The sequence below is a fragment of the Arachis stenosperma genome, chromosome 10 (genome assembly GCF_014773155.1).
Source record: "Arachis stenosperma cultivar V10309 chromosome 10, arast.V10309.gnm1.PFL2, whole genome shotgun sequence".
Lineage (NCBI taxonomy): Eukaryota > Viridiplantae > Streptophyta > Magnoliopsida > Fabales > Fabaceae > Arachis > Arachis stenosperma.
Window position 1 is genome coordinate 82,454,257 of NC_080386.1, and position 15,429 is coordinate 82,469,685.

The following is a 15,429-nucleotide window of genomic DNA, read 5'->3' on the forward strand; positions in this document are numbered from 1 at the left end:
AGAATTGTAGGTGTTTCCATAGGGTTCTCCTAGGTAATTCACCTCTTCCATTGAAGGGTTCTCAGGATCATAGGCTTCTTCCTCAGATGAAGCTTCCTTAGTACTGTTTGGTGCATTTTGCATTCCAGACAGACTTTGAGAAATCAAATTGACTTGTTGAGTCAATATCTTGTTCTGAGCCAATATGGCATTCAGAGTGTCAATCTCAAGAACTCCTTTCTTCTGACTAGTCCCATTGTTCACAGGATTTCTTTCAGAAGTGTACATGAATTGGTTATTTGCAACCATTTCAATCAATTCTTGAGCTTCTGCAGGCGTCTTCTTCAGATGAAGAGATCCTCCAGCAGAGCTATCCAAAGACATCTTGGATAGTTCAGAGAGACCATCATAGAAAATACCTATGATGCTCCATTAAGAAAGCATGTCTGAAGGACATCTTCTGATTAATTGTTTGTATCTTTCCCAAGCTTCATAGAGGGATTCTCCATCCTTCTGTCTGAAGGTTTGGACTTCCACTCTAAGCTTACTCCATCTTTGTGGTGGAAAGAACTTTGCCAAGAAGGCATTGACTAGCTTTTCCCAAGAGTCCAGGCTTTCTTTAGGTTGAGAATCCAACCATATTCTAGCTCTGTCTCTTACAGCAAAAGGGAATAGCATCAGTCTGTAGACCTCAGGGTTAACCCCATTAGTCTTGACTGTGTCACAGATTTGCAAGAATTCAGCTAAGAACTGATGAGGATCTTCCATTGGAAGTCCATGGAACTTGCAATTCTGTTGCATTAGAGAAACTAATTGAGGCTTAAGCTCAAAGTTGTTTGCTCCAATGGCAGGGATAGAGATGCTTCTCCCATAAAAATCAGGAGTAGGTGCAGTGAAGTCACCCAGCACCTTCCTTGCATTGTTGGCATTGTTGTTGTTTTCGGCTGCCATGTGTTCTTCTTCCTTGAAGAATTCTGTCAGGTCCTCTAAAGAGAGTTGTGCCTTGGCTTCTCTTAGCTTTCTCTTCAAGGTCCTTTCAGGTTCAGGATCAGCTTCAACAAGAATGCCTTTGTCTCTGCTCCTGCTCATATGAAAGAGAAGAGAAACAGAAAGTGTAGAATCCTCTATGTCACAGTATAGAGATTCCTTGAAATGTCAGAGGAAAAGAGAAATAGAAAGAAGAAGGAGAAGAAGAATTCGAACTTTAATTAGATAAGGTTCGAATTGTGCATTTAGAAGGAGTGGTACTCCATAAATAGAAGGATGTGGGAAGGAGGGAAGAGAATTTTCGAAAATTCATTTAAAAGATTTTGAAAACATTTTGAAAATTTGAGTGATAATTTTCGAAAATTAAAAGTGAAAAAGAAATCAAGTGATTTTTGAAAAAGATTTTGAAATTAGAAGTTTAAAAAGATTTGATTGAAGACTATTTGAAAAAGATGTGATAAAAAAGATTTGATTGAAAAGTTATGGTTTTAAAAAGATGTGATTGAGAAGATATGATTTGAAAACAATTTTAAAAGATATGATTTGAAAACAATTTGAAAAGATATGATTTTAAAAATTAATGACTTGCCTAACAAGAAAAGATATGATTCAAACATTAAACCTTTCTCAACAGAAAAGGTAACAATCTTGAAATTTTGAATCAAATCATTAATTGTTAGTAAGTATCTTTGAAAAAGGAAAGAAATTAATTTTGAAAACATTTGATTGAAAAGATATGATTTGAAAAAGATTTGATTTTGAAAAACTTTGAAAAACTTGAAAAAAATTGATTTTGAAAACATAATCTTCCCCCTAGCACCATCCTGGCGTTAAACGCCCAGAATGGTATACATTCTGGCGTTTAACGCCCAAAATGCTACCTTTTTGGGCGTTAAACGCCCAACCAGGTACCCTGGCTGGCGTTTAAACGCCAGTCTGCCTTCTTCACTGGGCATTTTTGAATGCTCAGCTTTTTCTGTATAATTCCTCTGCAGTATGTTCTGAATCTTCAATTCTTTGTATCATTGACTTGAAAAGACACAAATTAAAAATATTTTTGGATTTTTAATAATCAAAATGCAAAAGGAATCAATTAACAATGCATGCAAGACACCAAACTTAGCAGTTTGTATACTACTGACACTAACAATATGAGAATGCATATGAGACACACAAAATGCTTCAAGTCAATAGAATTCAAAGATTAGAACACAAAAATCATCAAGAATTACTTGAGGATCCTTAAGACACATGAATGAATGCATGCAATTGACACCAAACTTAAGATGAGACACTAGACTTAAGCATGAAACATCAAATATTTTTGGTTTTTATGATTTTGTAAATTTTTTTTGTGTTTTTCGAAAATTAAATGGGAAAAGGTATCAAAATCCTTGATGAGAATTCCAGGAATCAGTGCAATGCTAGTCTAAGACTCCGGTCCAGGAATTAGACATGGCTTCACAGCCAGCCAAGCTCTCAAAGAAAGCTTCGGTCCAAAACACTAGACATGACCAAAGGTCAGCCAAATCTTAGCAGATCACTGCTCCAAGAGCAAAATTGATGAGAATCAACAAGCTCTTGTGGTGATAAGTTGAAACCTCGGTCCAATCAGATTAGACATGGCTTCTCAGCCAGCCAGATTTCAACAAATCATCATGAAACTCTAGAATTCTTCTTCAAGAATTTCGAAAAAATAAATACCTAATCTAAGCAACAAGATGAACCGTCAGTTGTCCAAACTAGAACAATCCCAGGCATTGTTACCAAAAGCTTGCTCAAAACTTGAACAATCCCCGGCAACGGCGCCAAAAACTTGGTGCGCGAAATTGTGAACAATACTTTTCACAACTCTCATAATCCCTGGTCATGAACTCCAAAAAACTTGGTGGTTCAATTCCATGGCATTACACAACTTCGCACAACTAACCAGCAAGTGCACTGGGTCGTCCAAGTAATACCTTACGTGAGTAAGGGTCGATCCCACGGAGATTGTTAGCATTGAAGCAAGCTATGGTCATCTTGTAAATCTTAGTCAGGCAAACTCAAATGTATATGATGATTAACAAAAATAACATAGAAGATAAAGATAGTGATACTTATGTATATCGTTGGTGTAAGAGCTTCAGACAAGCGTATGAAGATGCCTTCCCTTCCGTCTCTCTGCTTTCCTACTGTTTTCATCCAATCCTTTCTTACTCCTTTCCATGGCAAGCTCGTGTAGGGTTTCACTGTTGTCAGCAGCTACCTCCCATCCGCGCAGTGAAAGCTAATGCACACACTCTGTCACAGTGCTGCCAATCACCGGTTTGGTTCCCTCCCCTACCGGAATAGAATCACTCTTTTGCGTCTGTCACTAACGCCCAGTAGGTTACAGGTTTGAAGCACGTCACAGTCATTCAGTCATTGAATCCTACTCAGAATACCACAGACAAGGTTAGACCTTCCGGATTCTCTTGAATGCCGCCATCAGTTCTTGCCTATACCACGAAGACTCTGATCTCACAGAATGGTTGGCTCGTTTGTCAGGCGAGCACTCGGTTGTCAGGCGATCAACCATGCATCGTGCAATCAGGAATCCAAGAGATATTCACTAAGCCTCAGATGCTTGTAGAACAAGAATGGTTGTCATTCACCTTGTTCATGGGTGAGAATGGTGATGGGCGTCAATCATCACCTTCATCATGTTGAAGAACAAGTGATATCTTGGACAAAGAACAAGCGGAATTGAATGGAAGAACAATAGTAATTGCATTAATACTCGAGGTACAGCAGAGCTCCACACCTTAATCTATGGTGTGTAGAAACTCCACCGTTGAAAATACATAAGCATAAGGTCTAGGCATGGCCGAATGGCCAGCCTCCCAAAGGTCTAAGATAGCATACAACAAAGATAGCTACCAAAAGTCCTAGATGTTTCTATATAATAGTAAAAGGTCCTACTTATAGAAAACTAGTACATAGATGAGTAAATGACATAAAAATCCACTTCCGGGCCCACTTGGTGTGTGCTTGGGCTGAGCAATGAAGAAATTTCGTGTAGAGACTCTCCTTGGAGTTAAACGCCAGCTTTAGTGCCAGTTTGGGCGTTTAACTCCCAATTAGGTGCCAGTTCCGGCGTTTAACGCTGGAATTTCTTGAGGTGACTTTGAACGCCGGTTTGGGCCATCAAATCTTGGGCAAAGTATGGACTATTATATATTTCTGGAAAGCCCAGGATGTCTACTTTCCAACGCCGTTGAGAGCGCGCCAATTGGGCTTCTGTAGCTCCAGAAAATCCACTTCGAGTGCAGGGAGGTCAGAATCCAACAGCATCTGCAGTCCTTTTGAGTCTCTGGATCAGATTTTTGCTCAGGTCCCTCAATTTCAGCCAGAAAATACCTGAAATCACAGAAAAACACACAAACTCATAGTAAAGTCCAGAAAAGTGTATTTTAACTAAAAACTAATAAAAATATACTAAAAACTAACTAGATCATACTAAAAATATACTAAAAATAATGCCAAAAAGTATACAAATTATCCGCTCATCACCTTGCGACGAATAAGAATTCCCAAGGAAAGGGTAGGGAAAAATAAATAGTGGCTGCTTCGGATGTTTTGAGCTGTCAGAGATGTGGAGGTCATCACCCAAATAGACCGTGTCGTTATGGTTCGGGTTTGTGTTACAATTGCGGAAGGCTAGGACATTTGGTCAGAGATTGCCCACACCGGAAGGATCGGGAGACTGCCAGGTCTGATTTTCGTACCTGAGGTAATAAGAAAACTGATAACTTAATTCTTTACCACTTTACATAATGCTGAAGGCTGGTATTCACTCATAATACATGGTCGAATGAAAAATTATGATCTGTTCTAGATAACCCTAAGTTATCTTAATAAAAGGTTTGGTGAGCATAAATGATTAGGTAGGCCTTTAACGGAAAGCAACCTCAGAATGGAATGACTGGTGGGTGATGTCAAAGCCATCATTCGGGAACTCCGTGTCGAGGTAGATTGGGACTTTGCCATGGTTGTAGAGGAGTTGGACATGTGTCCTAGAAATGCCCTAAGAAGGTCAACCGGAATACTAGCAAGAGCCAATAACAAGGTCGTGTGTTCACTACAACAACGGGGGATACCGTTAGATCCGACAGTTTGAGAATTGGTAACAACGTGCTAAAGGCACGATTAAGTTGGTATGTGGTTTTGGCTATCGTAGATAGAAATCTAGTGAATGCCGGTCATGCTAAGTTGTGGTTGAGTACCTGAGGAAGTAAGTGATAAAGCTCGTACTAGACGAGAAGTCAGAATAAAGCAACGGAAACTTGTGGAAGCAGTAACACAGGATAGCTACGAATAAGAGTTGTAAGAGTTTAATATAGTATCTTATGTTTGAATACTAGAAGGGTTAAGCGGGTTACTGCAAGTAATGATCCCCAAGTAGTTTGAAATGATTGCGGCTGTGAGCTTTGATGGTTCTAAAGCGGATGAGGAAATTATCATTAATGCACAATTGGATTTAGATGATGAGAGAGTGCAAGTTGTGGTGTTGAGAGATGAGTACTGTGATGTTTGGTCATAGTGACCTTGGTTTTAGTTTGAGATTTATAATGATTGATTTTGAAAGACGAATGTGAAAACCATTAAATCGAAATGTCGATGCGGTATTGAGATTGGTTTGAGGGAACCCGTGACAGGTGGTAAACTCCAATGTTTGGAGAGGTATTGTTGAAAATTTTTCCCTAAGAATTTGAAAGAGTGTTGGTTTTGGTTTTGATATGAGTAATTTTAACAAAAGAAATGTGTTTCAAATGCTTTTATAGATTATTAAAGGAAATGCGAACTCTTATGATTTTGTTAACTTACTATTCCAAACTCATTTGATTTCTAGAAATGAAAGGGGTTTTTGATTGATAAGCCAGAGACTTTATATCAGCAAGTCATGAAGGAATTTGAGGGTTTGAGAATAAGAAGGTAAGTTTGGAGATTATGCTTGGAGTTGAACTGTGATTAGAGGAATTGGTTTGGCAGAGAGGATAGTGATGGAGTATAATTAAGGTGTGGTGATGATCGTTGATTGATTATAGTGATGTGGGATAATGGCTATGATTAATGATGATAGCAATATTATTGACGAGATTTAATAGGGTGTGGATTGATGAGACGGTAAAAGTAAGGAACGAGACTGTTGGTCGGCGTTGAACGAACGACCGAGACCCTCAGGAATAGAGAAATCAGAGTGCGGCAACGGAAGCGCGCAGAGTAAAAAGGACCTTGGAACTGTTATGCGTTTGATATAAAGGCAGATTATGCTCGCGTACTCGTAGTGATGGGTGGAATTTTCGAGGACGAAAATTTCTGTTAGGGGGGTAGAATGTAATACCCGGTCTAACCGAAATTGATTAAATAATAAGTTAAGTAGGAGCGAATATGGTTGGAAGATTTGGCAATTGGAATTTGATGATTTAAATATGATATTTGGATTCAGTGAATTTTTCCGAGTCGGAAGACATAGTTTTCTGCGTAAAAGCGCGCAGTGGAATTTTGACCGGCAGTACCGGCTGAGACCTGTCTGGTACTGCAGCTGAGAAAATCGATTATGAGTAAATAATATTAAGAAATGAGGAATTATGATTAGGGGAGGTAGAAATATTTGAAGTGCGATTTAAAGCGCTAATCTTAAAGGTTTTGGTCCAAAATTGGGCCAACGGACAAAAATAAGTGAACTGGGCCTTAGTGGGCCCAAGACCCAACATATATAAACATTAGTTATGAGCATTTCAGCTCATTTTGCCCTAAAGAATGAGTGTTGGGCGCTGAATAGAGAAAAGAGAAGAGAAGAGAGGAAACCTAACTCTCTTTGATCTTCAAACCACCATAACTTGAGCTACGGAGCTCCGATTGACGAGCCGTTTGCGGCCACGCGTCGCTCTTCTCATCCTCTACAATTCTATCTAAGTTTTGTGGTGAGTATTTCATTCATCTCTGCCCAGTTTTCGAATTTCCCCACTGTTACACGTTTTTGGGAAGTTAGTGTTGAAATCTTGTGATTTTGGGTGTTTAGGGATACTCCAACATGGATTCTAAGTGGGTTCTATCCCTACTTCATATGGGCTGAGGTAAGAAGTGCTCAAACTCTTGTGATTTATCATCCTTATGAGCCCTAGGTTGATGTATGTATGTGATATTGGTTATGTTTGTGTATTTGGTGATTTTGATGCACAATTGGGAGGTTGGTATTGCTTGTGGAGCTTTGGTGAGGCTTGGAGCTAAGGTTGGTGGAGACTTCCAAAGAAGAGGCTCAATTGATTTGGCTACAAGAGGTACGGTTTAAGTTTCATTTAAGTACCGTGTGGTGTGATGAGAATTCCTAGGCTAGATGCCCCTAGGATTAAGTTTGGATTGTGTAAATGGTTGATGCTAATATGCATAGTTGGTATGTAATGTGAATTGATGATTGGGTTGAGAATTGTGTGACCTTGTGTGCTTGGTGTATTGGAAATTTGATGTATTGGGTATTGAGTATTAAATTGTGGTTTATGCATTTAAATTGTGAAATTGGGCCGGAGGCCGTATATTTGGGCCGGAGGCCGGAAAGAGGTAAGGGAGGTAAGTTGATGTGTGCATTGTATGATGATACAAGTGATTGGATGAATTTCATATAATGAATATATGAATGATTGGGTTGGTTATTGAATAATAAGGTTTGAGGAGTTGAAGGGTGAAATTATGTAGATGAAGTATGTTTGGTTTTGGGTTGAGAATATTATGTGGTCATATATGTGATTATGATTATTGATGTCTTGATGGTATGATGATGTATGAGAGGTATATATATTGTGATATATGCTTGAGGAATAATTAAGGTTGAATTGTGGGTGAAACCACGTGATAGTGATTATGATATTGATTATGTATAATGATGGTTGATTGGAAATAGTATTGTTAGAAATTGAGATGAGGAGGTATGTATGACATGTTGATATGTTTGTAATTTAGCCATTTGCTTGAAATGGGTAAAGATGGTTATATGATGGTCTTGTGATTCGTGGTAAAGTGTTAATGTATGAGTTGAGGAGGCTTGATGTTGATTTTGGTATATTTTTATTGGTTTCAAAAGGGTTGAAATTGGCATATTTTGATTGATTTTGAAAAGAGTTGAAAATGGCTTGCTTTGAAAATGGCACTTTGTGATTTTATATGAAAATATGGTTTTTGGGCATACTTTGACGGGACATAACTTGGACTACGGATCTTTGTTTTGTGCCAAATCTGTTTAGAAATGAAATTGGATCCGGGATGTCCATGCCGTTCGAAGAACGGGTGAAAAACGATTTAAAATGAGGAAGTTATGTCCGTCGGAAGATTGGGGGTTGAAGCTGAGAATTCTGCAGTTTTTAACTTAGTAAATTTTTAGCAGAATAACCCTTTGCGCGTGGGCGCACTTGGCGCGTACGCGCCGATCTTTCAGAAAATGCCATCCACGCGTGCGCGTGATGTGCGCGGGCGCGCCGATAGTGCTGCACCCAATGCCCAGCCATTTTCCAGAGAGTTGTGCCAGAACCGTGCCAGCTTTGTGCCTGGGGCACGAGAGTATCCACGCGTACGCGTGGTTGACGCGTGCGCGTCGATTTGGCAAATTTTAATCCACGCGTTAGCGTGCATGACGCTTGCGCGTCGATGAGTTTTTAAGGACATCCACGCGTGCGCGTGGAGTACGCGTACGCGTGGTATTGTTTTCATGCCAAAGTTGATATTTGAGTTTTAAAAGCCAAATCTCATACTTCTAAGCCTCCGATCTCACCACTTATATCTTAAATCTTTATGATATGCCTAGCTATTAGAAAAGGGCTAGTGAATGAGGTAACTTGCGAGTGAAGCAAGGGGAAAATGAATAATCAATGAGGATCATTGAGGATTATGTGAGATGTGGAGGATGGTGGTGGAAGTGCTTGTTATGCCATTGGCCGAAGGGCCGTAATTGGTTATGAATTGGCTGGTTCTGGATTGAACCGTGAGCCGGAATAGCTGTGTATGCTATGAATATTGGCTGGTTCTGGATTGAACCGTGGGCCGGAATAGCTGTGTATGCTATGAATATTGGCTGGTTATGGATTTAACCGTGAGCCGGATGGCTGATATGGATGTTGATCCATGGATGAGAATTCATGCATGTTTATGCTGAATTATTGATAATTGTGAATTGCACTTCCACTATCTGAGATACGAGTTTACCTGGGTAGTAGCAAGGGTTGTGGTTCGTCCCGCTTGCTCCGGGTCAATACTTGTGTTTTCTCTCTGGTTGTAAGGGTGACAGGGCACCGATACCCTCTAATGGCGACAGGGCGCAGATACCCTCTAATGGCGACAGGGCGCAGATACCCTCTAATGGTGACAGGGTACATATTCCCTCTAATGATATTAATACGCAACAGAGAGACTGTGCCCGGGTTAGCTACCGGACACGTCGGGTTGGCTTGATAACCGACAGATGATATCATCAGCCATAGGGCAGGCATACATCATTTGCATATGTTTGAATTGTTTGGGTTTGCCTATTTGTTTTGGATTTCTATATCATATATGCTATGTTACATGATTACATGCTACTTGTTCTACTTGTACCTTATTTGTGTATTACTTGACTGTATTGCTTGTGTTTGTACAATTGAGAGATCCCTCATGATGGTGTTGGTGGATGTTGGGGGCTGTTCTTGATGAGATGAATTGATAATGCGATTGCATAATGATGATGATTTTTATATGAGATCATTTGAGCCCCCTGGGTGGACGTAGTGATGTGATTTCACTGGCTCCAGGCGAGAGTATGATGTATTGATATAGAGCTGCTGAGGCAGAGCAACTGGTAATGGTTTTGCTTATGATTCTGAATCCGATTCGTGAAAGAATCAGCGGAATGGGAAAACATGTGTAATATGAACTAGATTTAGTATTCCCCTTACGTCAGATGCCTATTTATGGATTAGTGAGAATCTAGGCTGGATATTTGGTGAAAAGGAGTTTAGGATGCTTAGTGAGTTTTTATTGCAGTGCATTGGATTTATTTGGCACTTTTACCGTACTGGGAACCCATGGGCCCGGGGTTCTCATTCCGTATATATCTCTTGTTTTTCAGATACAGGTTCAGGTGCTCAGAAGTGAGCTACGGTTCGTCTGAGAGACGGCGAAGATATTTATTCCTTCTACTTGGTGTTTTGATTAGAATCTCTCCATCTTTGTTTTGAAAAGATTATATTATGTATTGAACTCTTTTGGAACTTGCCTATAGAGGCTCTCATGTTTTCTTTGGGAGAGATTAGGATATATTGTTGTCAACTACTTTCGTACTGTACCCTAGCCGGCCTAAACTTCGCGGGTCGCGACTAGTGGCTATTTTACTTACGTTATATATATCTATCTGTTATCTGTCTCTTAATCTCCTTTATGACTTGTCCGTTTATCGCTTTCGGCTTCACAGTTTACCTTTTTGTTGTCGAAACGTGAGTGATACGTCTTTGCAATTTTATTTCTACTCTTTTCAGGCTTCTCGATTAATACTCCTTTCGAAATTAACTATATTTATATATTAAAAATCCACCTGAGAGTCGTACCACCGTAATATCATTGACTTATGACTCGAGCATAAGAATTTGAATATTAGGGTGTTACACATAATAGATAATGTCAAAGATTATATGCTCCAACAACAATTATATATATATATATATATATATATATATATATATATATATATATATATCACACAAAATTGGAAAAAGCACCAGAAATATCTTCACTTGAGGTGATTTAAGTGGGGAAAATTTAAAAAAAAGGTTTACCAGAATGAGCAAGTTTATTGAGATGGGTGTGCCTACTCAAACGCTGCATTTCCTATTGAGATCAAAGAGCCAGAGAGAGTGATCAAAACAATGGGCAATGGCATATTGTTGTAGCAACATGTCCTAATTAAGTGATACAGGTGCACCATCAACCTCAGCAAAGACAGAACAACAACCACCCTCATACTCCTAATATTATAAACCATACCCTCAAAATAGTTAAACAGAGCTGGTAGAATAACCCTAAATACTAAACCACCAAGCAACCCCATTTATTAGGATGACCAAAAGACATAGATCCAAGCTAACACTTGTGCATTTTAAGTAATTCAGAAAAAAGCCACACACACACATATATCCTTTAGAAGACCAGAAAATCAGAACCCAGATTTCATAACTATAATAAAAAAACTATTATTATTATTATATTAATATAAGAAAAATAAATAAATGAATCAAATTGAAATACCAAGTACAGTGTACAGATTAAAATTGAAAAAAGCACCAGAAATATCTTCACTTGAGGTGATTTAAGTGGGAAAATTAAAAAAAAAAGATTTACCAGAATGAGCAAGTTGGCAATGATACATATTGATGTCTAAGAGAACTAAAATTTTATATCAATTTCAAAAAAGAGAGACTACAATGACATTTAAGATCAGTGCAAGACTAACTTGAGTGTTATGTATATATCTTTAGATGACATGAGAATTTTTCTCCATTATAGAATCTTTTTTGGGTGGAGGAATTTAAAAAGCTTTTACAATACCTCAGCCTCCTTAATAGGATCAGCTTGGTTGCGGTACTGATCTAATAGTGTCTGCACGGCTTTCCCTTCTGGAGAGTTCCTCACATTCCTAGCGCGGACGCGAGCTTGAACTCGAACAAGAGCCTGCATGCACCTTAGAGTAACAGCAGCTTGCTTCTTCACTAGCCTTCCGTGAAATATAGCCTGCAGCCTCTCCTTTGCCTTCAACGCCCTCAAAGCTCGTCTTGCCTGCAACATTCATCACATAATTAAGGTCAAAAACTCAAAATAAACAAGTAAGAGAAATATAAATACAATCACATGGAACACAAGTTTAACATACTGATAAAACTCTCTGAACACAAGGATCAAGCTTGCAACTATGAACTACCTCTCTCTGGTCAAATCGAAACCCACCAACATTGTGCTCAAGCATTCCTTAGGAAACTAGAAAAAATTGTGGCTTGATGTCTTACCATGGACTAAGCTTCAATAGGTCAAAGTCTTACCATGGTTGAACTCATTCAAAATTAGGATCTAGTTAGTAATTCTTCTGCAAAAGATCATGCTATGATCTTAGGAATCCTGATCCTTACCTGACCCGGAATTTTAGTAATTTAACATCAACTAACTATTGCATGTTAAAGATACTAGAATTAGAAGTTGAGAGTTTTGATTAATGGAAAAAAATTTAAATGATATTTCTGGCAAGGATTCAGTATCAATGAATAAGCTAATGCAAAAACCAATCATGAACAAAAGGAGAAATGATACATATTGATATTCCTAGATATTGTAGTATAAAAAAACCTAAAAACAATCGAATTTCAATAAACTAAGTTTGCAAAGTATTGGCAAAGTATAAGGAAATGTTAAAAGAAAGCAATTGACTTATGAATGATGGAATAACTCGCCCATCATTACACAAAAAGCAAAACAAGGACAAGAGTAGCAGTAGCAGTTAACAGAAACGGAAGAGAAGATGAAGATGAATGTGGTTTTTCATTTTGGAGTTTAGGATTTTATATCGAAGGGATGAAATTGAGCCTTGTAAAGGATAGTAGTGTAGAGAATGGTTAGTTAGCTTGTGACTTAATAAAACTGTTAAGGCAATTAAAAATCTAATAGATTTTTCATATTAGGCAAAGCTGTTAGTTACTCAACTTATTAATGTATAAATAGGAGTGCAAGTCTTGTTCCTAAAACACAATCAATAATATTGTTACTTGATGTATTTTTATTTATTCTCTCTCAATTTCTCTTCTTCATTTACTGTTCTTCATGTTCTTTAGATTCTTTTTCAAATCTTCACATGGTATCATGAGCCAAGGTTCTTTCAATATGGCCATAGGAGTAACACCCACTTTTTTTTTTGATTCCAAGTATTTTCTTCCAGTTATCATAGATTTGTTGCATGAAAACAACTATAGTACATGGCACAAAACTATACTCATCAATGTACAGAGCCAATCTTTAGGAGATTATTTTTCAATTGCCATTTAATCTTTCTACATCTATTTGTACTAAACCTTTGCAATTAATGTATGCAGACATATGGGGACCATCACTAGTAAACTCAAGAAATGGTTTTCATTTTTATATTACTTTTGTTGATGCATTTAGCAAATATACTAGTATCTTTCTTTTGGTTAATAAATCAGAAGCTTCTAAAGTCTTTAAACAATACAAATTAAGGACGGAGAAGTAAACGGATGCCTAATGAACTGAGCCAGCAACTGAAGATAAGAACAAACCTGAATTCTTGACGTGCTTCCTTGTGCACTTGAAATTGGATTTGGTCCCTCCATATATAAAAAATCCAAATTAAAGTTAATTAATTTGCTATACTATGTCATTTTCCAAACATGTAATAATTAAGGCTATATATATAGCTTCCTTCGTTTTCTCTATGCATATACAAGTAGAACCATATACTTTGCTCTCTTGTTACCTCCAGCAATGCAACCATCTGCCATATCATACATATGTCATTGAACAAACACAAAACTAATAGCACTATAAGTAGGACAATTTATCATAAATACATAATAAAAATTGATTATACTTATTTAGAGCAAACAAAAATATGTAACTCATATACCACAAATTTGTAAAGTTACACCTCCAACTATTAAAAATTCTCCATCGTATAAATATGTTTAGGTAGATGGTTTAGAAGTGCCTTTACCCTTCAATATTAGTATTACAGGTTTATGCTTGTGCTTTTAGTCATCTACTAATCTTGCTGCCACTCTTGTTTCTTGTACCCCATGGTTTATCCCAACTATGTAATGCTCAGAGACATCTATGTATCAGTATAAAAAAAATGAAAAATGAAACGAATTTAAAAGGTAAAAGTTGTGTGTCAGGTGTCACCATAAAGATAATATGAATGCATTTTTAATAATAAAGAAAGCTAACTTACAAAATGAGCTATGGCACTGAGATTCTCAGGAAAGGACCATAGCAATTTTTGCTTTGTGGGTTCATACACACCAACAAAAATCACAGATGCTCTGTCAAGAGTGGATGGATAATAAGTTATTTATCGATACAAGGATTAACCTAGTAAACACAAGCCTGAGAAATTATAGCTAAGGATTGACATGGTAAAAGAAAAGGACAAAGTATTGCCACAAAGGAAACATCATCTATAGACATAAGTTCCTATATTTTTAGTCAGGGAAGAAAGTTAGCATAAGATTGAATAAGTTAAAACACTAATGAGATATAAGTCCAAATCATTTAAATGTGATTTTAAGCTACTACAAGGTAGAATTCATCTCGTAAACTATGTATTCATGGGACAAGTTCTCATTTTATTAGATTGAATGATTGATTATAAACTGAAAAATATTAGCTCAAATATGAATGCTTTATCAATGGCAAAGGGTAAGGTGTACAAAAGAGTTCACCCACGGTAAGACACCAGCAAGATTTCCAGCCAACCCTGAATATAGACCTTTCAAGATAATTTGCCCTCCACCACAAGCAACCTAATATAGGAAAGAATGAGATGTAAAATGAAATCTTAAGTACAATGTAGATGTAAACACATATGAAGTAGCCTTATAAGCTTCCTCATATATTAAATTCACCTGTAATCGAGTTTTGATGGTATCAATGGGGTACAAAGCTATTTCTACAACGACTTCGGCAACACCTCCAGCAATGCAACCATCTGCCATATCATACATATGTCATTGAACAAACACAACACTAATAGCACTATAATCAATGCATATACTAAATCTTCAGATTTCACTTGAACTAAACCAAACTTCAGATTTCACTGATAACAGGCAACTAGTGTACCAAACCCCCAAATTAAAAACCCTAAACCTCCAATTTCAGAACCAAATGAAAATCTATACATACCTTCTCGACGATGGTGAGCAGAGAGAACAATGATGCTAGGCGTGCGGCGACGGTCGGCACAGAGACAACAAGCATGAGATGCAACGGTGAGAGCAGAAACAACTTGGTTGAGCGGCAACAGTGAGCGCAGATACGACGATGGTGACCAGTGATGGTAAGAGCAGAGACTACGAAGGTAGATGAACGGTCTGGGCAACGCGCTACGATCAGTGTAAGAGGGCGACTTAGCTTGGAGCGACAGTCACTGGTTAGTGTTGAGTGGTGTGTGGCGGTGAGTGGTGAGTGGGGGTCAGTGGTGACTGGGGTTTTCGATTCACAATGCAGGAGGGTTTTTTGAAGGTGAGGACGAGCTGAGGGTGATGACGATGAGGGTTTTCTTCTAAACGGGTGATGACGATGAGTGTTTTCTTTTAAACGGGTGAAATGGTTCTTTGTCAGCTGAGTGTATGTAAGCTGAGTGTATGACGATGAGGGTTTTTCTTTGTGCAAGGTGAAATGTTTTTCTTCTCTTGGAGG

General features: G+C 38.0%; 1 protein-coding gene and 1 non-coding gene across 2 annotated transcripts; one reads left to right on the plus strand and one right to left on the minus strand.

Moving 5' to 3' along the window:
- The first annotated feature begins 417 nt into the window (after positions 1-417).
- Positions 418-525, plus strand: LOC130958966 (small nucleolar RNA R71). The gene has a single exon (XR_009078064.1). It is a non-coding gene; the product is annotated as a small nucleolar RNA R71 (small nucleolar RNA).
- Positions 526-10,910: 10,385 nt separating this feature from the next.
- Positions 10,911-14,988, minus strand: LOC130957284 (S-adenosylmethionine carrier 1, chloroplastic/mitochondrial-like). The gene is made up of 7 exons (XM_057884151.1): positions 14,910-14,988; positions 14,634-14,716; positions 14,455-14,531; positions 13,961-14,051; positions 13,487-13,504; positions 11,557-11,784; positions 10,911-10,976 (listed from the first exon to the last, which is right to left on the minus strand). Exons 1-7 carry the CDS (start codon positions 14,986-14,988, stop codon positions 10,911-10,913), a joined length of 642 nt encoding a protein of 213 aa, XP_057740134.1.
- Positions 14,989-15,429: the final 441 nt, after the last annotated feature.